This window comes from Echinops telfairi, unplaced genomic scaffold (assembly GCF_000313985.2).
Source record: "Echinops telfairi isolate 266 unplaced genomic scaffold, ASM31398v2 ScPeMD7_70;HRSCAF=299, whole genome shotgun sequence".
In the NCBI taxonomy this organism is placed as follows: domain Eukaryota; kingdom Metazoa; phylum Chordata; class Mammalia; order Afrosoricida; family Tenrecidae; genus Echinops; species Echinops telfairi.
The window spans coordinates 41,422,736-41,435,491 of NW_022103968.1; the positions used below are offsets into that span (position 1 = coordinate 41,422,736).

Here is a 12,756-nt window from a genome sequence, read left to right on the forward strand (position 1 = left end):
AGTGTAAATACAGAAGTAGACTTGTGGAAGGTGATCTTCGTTGTGCTCTTGCAAAGACTGCCCCGAGAATTTCTGATCTGGTGAGAAAGAAGCTATCTCAACCTTCTTTTACACATACTGTCACAAAATGTAGCAATGAAGTTTACTGTTGTTATATTATGACTGTTACCCATGCTACACCATGCTTCAAGACAAATTTTCACTTATTTGTAATTAGAAATAAATATTTCACAATACATAATTACATATTGTTTTTGTGATCAATCACTATACTTTAATTATGTTCAATTTGTAACAATGAAGATACATCCTGCATATCATATATTTACATGATGATTCATAACAGTTATGAAGTAGCAACAAAAATAATTTTATGGTTGGGGGGGTCATCACAACATGAGGAACTGTATTAAAGGATCACAGCTTTAGGAAGGTTGAGGACCACTCATGTAGAGTCACTATGAGTTAGAACTGACCAAAGGGCAAGGAGTTTGGTTTGGGTTTGGTAGCTCTGTGGGCTAGACAAAGGGTTGCCAGCTGTGAGGTCAGCAACTCCACGGGGAAAGATGAGTCTGTCTGCACCTATAAAGATTTACAGACTCGGAAAGGAGTCATTGCCAATGCATGTTGATTCTATGCTTCATCAGTGTCAGGCTGCCGAAGTTGGTAAAACTTTCCCATTTCTTCACCTTTGACAATAGTGATTGGCACAAAAATTTCAATAAGAATCTTATTAATTGGTCTTCCTGGTAGGCATAAGAAATATTATCTTATTTCTGACATCATTATCCTTCAGGCTAGAAGCAGCAGGTAGAGGAGGACAATTATCTTTATCCTAGATAACAGAACTTGTGTGAGAGTCATTCCGACAGAAATAAATATTTGCACGATTTATATCTTTATCACACTCCAGAATAGTTTTGTTCTTGGCTATAGGAGACAGCCTTTTGATGAGCACCAGGAGTATCCTTGGGCCAACACTTCTCCCCACTAGCTCTACCACCAACGGGAGAAAGGTGGAGTTTTCTACCCCTTGAAAGAGTTACAGTCTTGGAAACTCACAGAGGCATAGCTACATTGTCCCACAGGGTTGCTATGAGCTGGCATTAACGTGAAGGCAGTGGCTTTGGTTTCAGTTGCCTTGAGTATAGTGCTTGGCGTTTTCAAGGTTCTGACCTCATCGTGTTAAGGTGAAGGCATCTGAGTATTTTCTGGGAGAGGTGATATATTATGCTATTACCTCTGCTTAAGACCGTCTTGTCTCACTGAATGCTACATTATGTAGCAGGATTCAGCAGAAGCGAGTAAGAAGATGGCACATTTTTAAGAGGAAGAAATGCTTGGAGAAGTCTAAAAGAGACTGCAGGGACAGGGTAGAGATCCTCCCACTGCAAGGGAAAAGGAAGCCACGTGGCAAGTCAATAGTGGGGATCTGCTGTTTTTACCTGGGCACCATCTAGTTTAACTTGATCTCATTTTGCAGAGCTACCTTTCCCTCTATTGGTACTGTTTTACTGAGACCTCCACTCAAGACTCTCTCCCAAAGAAGGTGTTAGCAAAAGACAGACAGATGCTGCCTTTCTGGAAGGGAAAGAACCTAAAATAAGTGAATTGCTTTCTGAGAAATGGTGATGCCCCAAAGGTATCATTTAATAGCACCTGCTTGCTAGATCCTTAGAGCTACCCTGATTTTTGGTCTTCCCAAGCCTGAGTTTTCAGCTTTTCCCATCTCCTTCCAATGAATTGACTTCATCCCACCCCTTTCTCTCTTAGCCCTCCAACATTAAGTTAGCTAGATTTGGTGACTATTGTTAAAACCAAAAGTTTCCTAATGTAGATACACTAAACTAAGATTTTTTAAAACAGTTTTATTGGCACATAATTTACATATCATACAATTCAATAGTTCAAGCATTCAATCATACCAGGGAGACTTGTGTAACCATTACCATATCAGTTTTAGAACACGCCCCCCACCCCCACCGCCATGGTTAAATTACCATTAAAACGAGTTGTGTAATCGCAGTCAGTTCAGGTGCTCCTTCCTCCCTCCTGCCTTCACTCCTTTATTCCTGAAATCCCCTTTCCCACCCCTGCACCCCCTATCCCCCCCCTCTATCAGTTATTATCACTGTGCATCCACTCCTCCTGTGCATCCCAATAAGGTTGTTTAACAGTAGGATTTGATCTGCTTTTTTATTTTGTTTATTTCTTTCTGCAGCAGTAGAAAGATGTCTATAATATGTTGTTAAATGACCTCTATGAAAGTATTCTCATCTCTAACCTTTCAGATGGAGTTGTAAGGCTGGTCTCTCTTCAAAGCCTTCGAAGAATTGAGTGGCCTATCTGATCTTGAAGGAGTCCTGGTGGTGTAGTGGTTACACCGTGGGTGGCGAACTGCAAGGTCAGCTGTGTAAAATCACCAGTCTCTCTTGGGGAGAAAGATAGGGCTTTTTAGTCCGGTAAAGAGTTACAGTCTTGGAAACTCACAGGGGCAGTTTTCTTCTGTCCTCAAGGGGCACTGTGAGTTGGCATTGTCTCAATGGCAGTGAGTGAGGTTTGGTTTTTATCTGGTCTTTGTCTTTCTTGTTTTCAAAATTTGTCCCAGACAGCTTGGGTTTACTAAGATAAAAGATGGGGAAATGTAACTCGTGCAGACTAGTATTTACGTCAAGCCCTGGTACAAATATGCACTGCCAAAAGGAGGCGACTATTTTCTTATTTTAAAAGCATTGGATTTTCCCCATTACGCAAGCGATATACATAGTCACTGTGGAGAGTACCCCAAGGCAGAAAGGATGAAACGACTTTGTCAGTGAACTGCTTCGTAACACCTGGCTGTCCTTTCTAGAGTCTTTCTGAATACACACATATAAATAGTGCAATATGGGGACCTCATTGTCATAATTCAGCGGCAGAATTCTTGTCTTCCTTTTGGGAGACCTGGGTTCGATATCAAGCAATGTACCTCAAGACCAGTCACCACCCATCTGTCAGTAGAGACTCATGTGCTGCTGTATTGCTGAACAAGTTTCATCGGGACTTCCAGACTAAGAAGAAAGGCCTGGCTAACTAATTCTGAAAAATCCTGTGGGTCGCAACGATCAGATCCCTCGCATCTGAGGGTGCCCTGGGTTAGAGCCGACTCCATGGGAGCCAGCCACAACAAATGTCTTTAAATTCACAAACAAACAAAAGGGATCTGTATGGATTGTGATAAGAGATGTAAGCACCCCCATTAAAAGTATTTAAAACAAACAAACAAACATACTCTGGAACAACAACAACCCAAACAAAACTAAACAAAAAAGGGACTCTTGTCCACGTCATTGATTTTCTTTCTCCATTATGATTTTTAGTGGTCACAACACCTTCTTATTTATACTCATTTCATTATTTAATCTAACTTTTGCATTCTTTGTACACATCAGGGTTTAAAAATGAAATAATCTTTCCATTCAGAAGTAGCTATAAACCTTGGATAGAGGGCTTCCTAGCCACGCGAAAAGCCAACTTTTTCCTGTTACTTTCGGACCCCTGGTTGAGTCACTGGGGAGAAACAAGTCAAGCACACACTTTGTGAGATCTGGGGTTTCAGCCTTGCGCAGAGCTGGGCGTCCTGGAAGGGTTGTGTCAAAGCTGAAATGACCTTCAGCCCAATCAGCCTTGCATCCCGGGGAAGAGTGTGAGTTGGTTATCAATATACTTTAATCTCATCTTTGTACCAAGCCCGTGATATTATGCTAATGAGAACTCTTCTGGACTTGACTATGAAAATCTTTCTTCAATAGGTCTCAGAAGGCAAAGCTAAAGGCCTATGCGGAGAAAAAGGGGATAAGTCTTGATTGGCTGTTTGCTTTCCTGGATTTCAAAATCTCAATGAGTGGTTGACTCAGGTAAGAAACATTTCTGGGAAGTGGGAGAGGGGGAAGTGGGAGAAAAGAAGGAATTTCTTTTTCTGTCATAATTGGTATTTTATTTGTTGTTTTAAGGGTCAGTACAGAGATATTATGAATAATTTGTATGCCATAGTTCTTGAATGCTTCCTCCCACCACTATCATGATCCCAATTCTACCTTACAAATCCAGCTGGACCAGAGGATGTACATTGGTACAGATAGGAACTGAAAACACAGGGAATCCAGGACAGATGACCCCTTCAGGACCAGTGCTGAGAGTGGCAATACTGGGAGGGGGGAGGGAAGGTGGGGGGGAAGGGGGAACAGATTACAAGGATCTACATATAACCCCCTCCCTGGGGGTAAGACAGTAGAGAAGTGGGTGAAGGGAGACGTCGGACACTCTAAGACATGAAAAAATAATAATAATTTATAAATTATCAAGGGTTCATGAGGGAGCAGGGAGCAAAGAGGGAGGGGAAAAATGAGGTGCAAATACCAGGGGCTCAAATAGAAAGCAAATGTTTTGAGAATGATGAGGGAAAACAAATGTACAAAAGTGCATGACACAATGAATGTATGTGTGGATTGTGATAAGAGTTGTACATCCCCCAAACAAATGATTTAATTATTTAAAAAGAGACAAAAAAGAATGTACCCAAAATCTAAACAAACAAACAAAACCCATGTAGTAATCATTCTTATCTAAATTCCAGTGATTTCCAGCTGTCTAGGACCCCCTGGGGTAGTGGGGTATGCACCGGGCTGCCCACCAGTCAGCAGTTTGAACTCAGCAGCCCCTTTCAGGAGAAAGGGAAGGTGTTCTGCCCCCTCAAAGACTGACAGCCTCAGGTAACTGAAGGGGACGGTTCTACTCTGTCCCACCAGTTGGAATAGATTTGACTGATTGTGGACTTGTTTGTTTTATTCCTAGCTTTAGATTTGGAGACAAAATTTCCCGAAGAGGATATCAATATCCCCAATTGTTGGAAAATTGTGTAATTGTGAGTTCTATTAATTAGCAATTTAATATCACACACATTACACACTCAAACGTTCACTCTTTCACAGCATATACCAAAAGTGATTGTAAACCAGTAAACAAATTAGGCCAGCATTACCAGAGGTGTTATAGATTCTACATAGTTTAGGGAGAGCCAGGGTAAGGGAATGACTTTCTTTAGGAATTAATTGGATGAAAAATCAGCATGGACATAGAAGTATTTTAAAATACTCAGGTCAGAGAAATGCACGTTTGCTACTCTAAATTGCCATGAAGTATGCTTTGCATCATGAGATACATATATGCCCCCTTCCATGAGGGGGAGTATGTGAACAGTCAAGACAGTCACAGGCTTCCACAATTCCACAGCCCACCAATTGTTTGCTTGTATCAATAACTAACTAAATAAACATATCAAATGATTTCACCTCTTAAAAAAACAAACAAAACTATTTATACTTCAGAAAGGGATGAAATGAAATTTCCACTCTTTTCAAAATGTTTCCAGAGTTACTAAACAAGTGAACTCATAAAGTAGTTGAGAGAATTTCCTCTGGATTGTACAAGAAGGGAGATGCAGGGGCCACTGCTACGATCTGGGAGACATTAATCAGACATGCGTCTTTCTCTCCTGCTTCATCAGAGCCTGTACACTCCTCAATTTTGATTTCTCCATTTTTCTGCAGGTAAATCTCTTTCCTTTTTTGGCTATAACCACTCAGCCTGTTTCCCCACCCCCAGTTCCCCTTCCTCTCCACAACTCCTTCGCCCACAGTCTAAACTGTTGGAGTGGGAGATGGGGCAGAGAGAAGAATCTGGAATCATCCTGTTGTCTCAGAGATCGTGGGGGGAAATTCCAAAGTTTCATCCCATTTTTCTAAACTTGGAAGTTTATTTTTTCCAAATTATTCCTTATGACTGTCTGAGTCGTGGAAATCAGAGCCCTTGTGTGCTAGAATGTGCCATATGTAGGTCATAATGTTATAGTAGTTGAGCCTCATCAGTGAGTTGTAAGGACTGTGCTAGATTAGGTGGTAACCATTCTAGCAGGTAGACTCCTGGAAAAGGCAATCTTTACTTTTCTTCTTTTTTAGATTCAGAACTTTTATACCATTTAATTTATATGCCTTCAACAACAATAATTATTTTCAACTGTAATAAATACAACTAAGATAACCACACACATAGGTAATACATAAATCAGTTAGTTGATTCTGACAAAGTTCTACCATTCTTTGATTCAGTTCTCCTGGCTGAGTTTCCGTTCTGAAGACAATCATGCTTTAAAGTTCAAACTGAGATTTCAATCAGGATTGAGTAACCCATATGCTAATTCAGGCTTTAGTTTCTCCAAAGGTTGGGGCGGAATCAGTGACAGTGGTTCAAAGGTAACAATAATGTGTTTGCAACCGTGCGAGTAGCAGAAGAGAGTGATGAAATGCACAAGGTAGACAGATCTTTCAAGTCTCTCTAGGGGTTTCAACTTCTAATGCCCAATCAAATGAAATAAATGCATTTGTTGACTTATATAAGAGCTCAGAGGGAATAATCAGTCCAGCAGAGTAAAAGTAGGAACACCACCATCACCACCACCGCCAGCACCACCTCCACCTCCACCACCATCACCAAAACTGCCAGCACCACCGTGCTGCTTAATACTGCCTGTCTGACACACACACACAGGCCCCCACCCTGTGACCATGTTTACATACGCCATGAGTTCTGGGCATCTGATTTTCACCTATCAAGCATGTGCTTTTCATTGCCTTTCTCAGCTAGTCAGAAAGCTCGAAGGAGCCGTAGCTTTGGGGCAGAACAAAGTTGACCGGATTTAATGTTTGCTCACTGACGGAAACAACAGCTAATGATTAGCAAATCTCTTTGGATCTTCACATTTTTAGAGATAGTTCTTAGCTGGATCTCCTGACTCCTGGGGACAGGGAGTAGAAGTAGGACCAAGTTGCGACTTCATTTGCTTTGCTCAAGATTTGAAGATGTCCCCACTGGAGGTGATAAAGGCACTCGTGGTCATGACGAATACATGAGGAAATCCTCTCAGTAATCATGAACTTGGGGAAGATGTCTCCTTCTCCTTATCTAGTCCCAGTTCAACCCAACCTTGAAAATGTCTACTGGTAGACTAATTAACTTTAGCCCAGGTATTGCAAAATCACATGACTATAAAGTCCAGGGACTATGGCAACTTGGAGAGCACATGACCCATCCATCGGGAAGAAAAGTAGAAAAATTAGTTTTAGCAATCTTTGAGCGCATGGAAATACTGGCTCAGTGTTGCCATAGTTTATGAAAAAATGAAAAGAAACCGTGAAGTTCCAGGTTTACATCTATACTCTAACGTTGACCTTGTCAGTGAAGTCACAGTCCAGCAAACACCGGAGCTGGCTCATGCTAAACACACCTGCTGGCTGCCAAGAAACAAACTCTCGGGAGTAACAGCATCTTAGTCACAGATAGATATTTGGAAGAGAAGTCCTGTGATTCGAATCCTACCTCATTGTTCAGACTTTCTAAGACAAAGGTTAAGAAAAGGAGCCACGGTGAGTCCAGTATCCCTTTCATGGCAGCCTCTGTCAACTCCCTTTAGCAGCAGGGAGGAGCACAGAGTCTTTGTGGTTTGGGAGTCTACTAGTAAATACGAACATTTTAATGCACTGCTTATGTTTCCTAGAACAGATCCAGTATTTTAATGTCACTGTCTTATCTTAGGCTTATAGAAACTCTATATGCCGAAATTATAATAATCATTTTCTTATCTATAGACAGGGAAACAGAGGCTCAGTGTCAGGGGAGGATTCTCAAAGGTCCCTCAATAAGTGTCAGAAATGTGATTTGAACTCTGGAGTCAGACTGGAAAACCCAATCTTTATCCACGATTTTATACTTCTCCCTATTACATTAGATGTGATTTTAGCTTTTGTAGTTCCTCTGGGTGGTGGGGAATTCTCCTAAAACCTTTTAAAGGAACCTATAAGTATATTTTCTATAAAACACACGTACTTTAAAAAAAATTTATCCCCACCCATTGATATAGGGCTTTTGAAAATCATAGGGAATCTTTCCGATCCCTGAAGAGGAAAATTTTACTAATGCCTGGTTGTCGACCAGCGATACCAATTCTACTGTTCATGACATCTCCCCATGAAGTAGGGGTTGAAAGTGAGAAGACAGAGTTTAAAGGCCAAAATGATGGGTTTAATCTCCATGTGGAAAGTTAATTTTACTTCGTCCAGAACCAGAGAGCACAGCCCCAACTCAGCCAGTCATCTGTCCAGTACAAGCCTTACAGGCCCACCAATCATCCCTACTGACAGACATGCTCCTGCCGAGTCTCGTACCCGGCATCATTGGCATGAATGAAAGCACTATGGTATAGCCCTGGAATACAAATATATTTTAACTCAATTACAAGTGTCAAATGATGGGTGGTCCCTGCCAGGTGGAGCTCTGTATTGAGAAGGATTTAGATACCACAACTGAGTTTACAAAAAAAGATTGTTGTAACTGGTTGTCCTCGTTGGCCATGGGCTTGGGATGTAGAACTATTGAGTTAGTTTATTGTGCCAACCTGGCCGGTAAACACATGTGGGATTAATTGAAGGGCGGAGGGATAAATTGCTCGGTGAGCCTCGCCTTTCTAGTTCTCCGGTCTCTTGCTTTGTAATGGTCGCACCAGGGTGCAGCTGCTTTAGCAGTTCCCTGCTTCACCTTGCAAGGCTGACTTCCTGCAAGACATCCCTGAGGAGAAGCAACATGGACCTACCCTGATACAGCCCTGGGTGCTGGAGCAGCCGTGTGGAAACCCCTGCCAGCGCTGAGATGCTTACACATTCACTGACTTGGCTTTCCTCCTGCAATCGGCATCGTTGAGTCTGTTTTGTGAGATGGAGGAGGACTTTGTGGATTGGTGTTGGGTTAATGGGTTAATGTTGGACTTGTGGGCTTGGGCAGCACTGGGTTGGGATGTTTTCTTGATGCGCACTTAACCTTTAAAACTCTCTCTTATACATGGGTTTCTGTGGCTTTGTTTCTCTAAAGTACCCAGACTAATACAACTATTAACACATGTGCTCTGCATGTGCCCTTCCTGATAGTCTATTCATATAAAAAAGCTGAGACATTGTATCGTCACGCAGCTGGAAGCGTATGTATTTTAATTTGTGATTTATAAGTTCTTCCTTGTTCACCCATCTACAGCGCCTGCTTTACTATCGGAAAAATGGCCAAACGCACCTTCTCCACGTTGGAGTCATTCCTCATTTTCCTCCTGGTGATAATGACTGCTGTCACTGTGGCCCTTCTCAGCCTCTTGTTTATCACCACTGGGACCATTGAGAACTATAAAGGCAAGTGTCATGGGTTCTCCGGGATGCTATTTGTAAGCTTGTGGGAAATACATTGCATTTGGGGGACCCCAAGGCCAGAAGCAGTGTCTCCTGATGGTGTTGATGACTGGACAGTTAGTTCCTGGTGTCCAGAAGCAACCTGGCATGGCCATTGTCTTTGACACTAATGGCCCTTTCTGCAAGTTTGAAAATACTTCTTATCAAGCTTACCTTTGTCCCCAAATAGTCACTTGACAGACATCTGACATGTACTTTTGTGCCTTTGAAGTTTTCCCTGATTGAAACCCAGCCTCAGACTCGTCAAGGTGCAGCAACGTGAACTTTGTCCCAGGGTTCTCCGTTTCCTCTGCCTTTCCATGGCGTCACCGTTTCCCGAACGCCAAGGGAGGACGGATGACCCACCGCTTGGCCCACCGTCCATGAAACGGTCCCCTGAGGGCCTCGAACATCCCGCTTCTTCTGAAAAGAAGGTGGAGCTGTGGGAAGCACCCCGCGAAAGACGGGGAGTTTGGCTGACAAGGGGCCACTGTCCGTCTTTAGCATCAGTTGTTTGTTGCTGTGACGTCATGCTCACGAAGAGCTCCGGGATTTTCAAGAGAGACCGCAAATGAAAATGGGTAGACATCTCCTGGTTGTTTTTTAAACGGTGGAAATGGATTTAGGGCTTGAAACTTCTCTAGGCCTCATTTGCAAGCAATAGTGAGCCCAGTGCTCTTGGATGGAACCTTGACCTCCAGTTCTGTACTGGCAAAGTAATCAGAGAAGACAGAGGTGCGGGGGTGGGGGTGGGGTGGGGGGGAGGCTTTGGGTCAAACAAAAGGAAGGCTGGTTTCAGGCCAGATAGAGCAGGAGACAGCTTTGAAAAACCCATTTCCTTTTTTGGTGGTCTCCCCCTTTTCCGTGTATTCTCTACCGCGTTTGAATTCCCTGCACCCACATTAACACTGAGCTTCTCTTAGCAGTGGGAATAACTGGGTCTTGGAATGCGAGAACGGAAATGATCTCTAGGATTTATCCAGTTTAATCTCTTCAAATGAGAGGATTAGGAATCTGAGACTGGAGATTGTCGATGCCCATGAGAACGCTTCTAATATGTAGTAGCAGACTCAGCAGCACAGCACGTAGGTGGTTCGAGCAAATGGAGAAATGAACACTTTGCTATTGTAAGGAACTTGTCTTCAGCTGTGTGGTTCGGCTTAGCTTGGCACCTAGCTTTGTACTCAGAGCAAAGGTGCCTGTGTTCTTCCTTGCAGTCCTTAGCTTCATGCAGAAAAGCGGGCTCGAGGGTGGGAGGGTGTGGCCGCTAACTCCATCCATCAGGACGCAGTTTTAAAGGAACTGGGATCCAGAGTCTGTCGGCTTGTGATTCACTACATGTTCTCTGTGAATCTCAGTTGGACTATACTTGTCTCACCTGGAAAATGCAGAAAGTTGGACTAGGTGATCTTGAACTCCACAATTCTGGGATTCCAGAGAGCCGACTCTTAATCTCTTGTCGAAGTACTTTTAAACCATGAAGCTTGAATCATTGACACTTGCTGCCTTGGCCCACCTTAAATACCTTTCTGGAAGGAAGAGACAAATAAAAGGTCCAAATATGTAAATTAAACCATAGCTATATAGTAGCCATTTCTCTAAACAATTATTCTTTAAAAATAATTATTGTACATCAACACACTTATTATTTAAAACAATAATAAGAAGTAGGGTACTCTTATTTCATCCATGTTAATATGTGAGAAAATCAGGGTCAAATATGCTAAGTAATTCACTTGACTAATATGTGATAGAATCATGAGTCACAGGTTTCAAATCTGTGCAATTTGCTTTCAGCACCTGCCTTCCAAATAACTATGCCTTTCTGCTTCTGCTGTTATTTGTGTGTGTGTGTGCGCGCGCGCGCATGTATGGTAGCGTAAGAACCAGTTCGCATTGGCTTTGTTTCATGAGGACCTTCGGAGTACCACTGTGCCCCATAAGGTTTTAAAAGGCTGTCTCAAAAATATATTGCCAGACCTTTCTTCTGACTCAAACTTCAACCTTTTGGTTAACAACTGAGCACATTAATTTTTTGCATCACCCAGGGACTACATTAAAAAAATATATGTATATACATAAGCATTAATATGCGCTATATCAGTGATGTGAGATTAAAATAAGGAGAAGCACTTATTTTATATACCAACATGTATGTAGTGATAGGAGCATAATTAAAATAAAAGGAGACTGTGGCAACAAGCAGAGCAGAATTGGGTAAGCATTGGGCCGGCTAACTGAAGGGTTGACGGGTTAAACTGAGCAGCCACTCTGCAGGAGCAAGATGAGGCAGTTTGCTTCCATAAAGATGTTCAGCCTGGGAAACCCTAGGCAGCACTACGACTCTGTTCTTCGCGATTGCTGTGAGTTTGCACAGACTCAGTGGCAGTGGGCCATGTCAACAGGTACAAAATGTCTTAGGACAAATGTAAAATAACAGCCTTCAGAAGGTGGAGGAGGATCAGCCCAGGGTATGGGCAGCTGGCTTGGGAGGTTGAACTGGGTCTGGAGGTGCTGGAAGTAGAACAAGATTGAGTGGGTGATGCAAAGGAAATAAGGTGGAGCGGATGGTAGAAACCAGTCCTCAGAGTCTGGGTTTCGTAAGTTGTTTTCCAAGGACCTGGCACCGGATTCCTTTGGCCGAGAACAAAAGAGCAGGGTAAGTCAGCGGAGGGGGAATCTGCTTGGCAGAGAATTGTTTGGGGTGACAACTTAGAAGATATTAGAGGGAGGCCTAGACTGTCATGCTGAAAACATTAACGATCTGCTTAGTAAAATGGGTGGCTGAAGATGTTTCAGTCGACAGGTCTTCAATAGCAGAAACAATTGCTTCTTTAGGAAACGGAACCCAGGTGTTCTAATCACTCAGTTTATATCAAGTCACATCAGTAAGTAAATAGGCTGAAATACTGTTTTTCAAGTGTCTTCTTCATGTTTCAGATTCAGGAGACAATGATTTCCCAGCTACCCAAAGCCCTCAGAGGAATTTCAGTGGCTATTACATTGGTGTTGGCCGAGCTGACTGCACTGGACAAGTATCCGATATCCCTTTGGTAGGTAAAAGATGGACGTTTCAAGGAGAATGCAAAATAAGGACTTTTATTCATTTACATCCTGCATTCATTTGTGATCATTACATCATCTTCTTTTATATTGATGTCACTACTGTTTAGTACTGTGCATAAAGAAGAAACACATTTTCTTCACCCACAGTTCCACTGTAGTCCTATTGGCCATTTTTAGTAAGGGGACGTGACAGAGTTGGTAATCGCCACTACTGTTAGGCATGCGCAAGTACCCAAAATGACAGAAACAGGCTAGTGTTAGACAACAAATAGGAAATGTCAGTGTGCAGGGCTGTAGGAAGACTGGTGGAGCCTAGGGTAACATTAGGAAGTGGTCCAGCTGGTAGTTGACAAGGGAAAATATGAACTCAGGATATTTTCCATTTTTT

General features: G+C 42.6%; 1 protein-coding gene across 1 annotated transcript in view; it reads left to right on the forward strand.

Annotated features, from left to right (window-relative positions):
* The window catches only part of ASAH2 (N-acylsphingosine amidohydrolase 2), a 115,893-nt gene that overhangs the window by 29,726 nt on the left and 73,411 nt on the right, over nucleotides 1-12,756 (forward strand). The window contains exons 2-6 of the mRNA XM_004701366.2: nucleotides 2,292-2,404; nucleotides 3,792-3,896; nucleotides 4,834-4,903; nucleotides 9,118-9,266; nucleotides 12,243-12,355. Of these exons, the coding sequence (XP_004701423.1) occupies nucleotides 9,140-9,266; nucleotides 12,243-12,355 (240 nt within the window). The 5' untranslated portion in view covers nucleotides 2,292-2,404; nucleotides 3,792-3,896; nucleotides 4,834-4,903; nucleotides 9,118-9,139. The remainder of the gene's footprint in view (nucleotides 1-2,291; nucleotides 2,405-3,791; nucleotides 3,897-4,833; nucleotides 4,904-9,117; nucleotides 9,267-12,242; nucleotides 12,356-12,756) is intronic.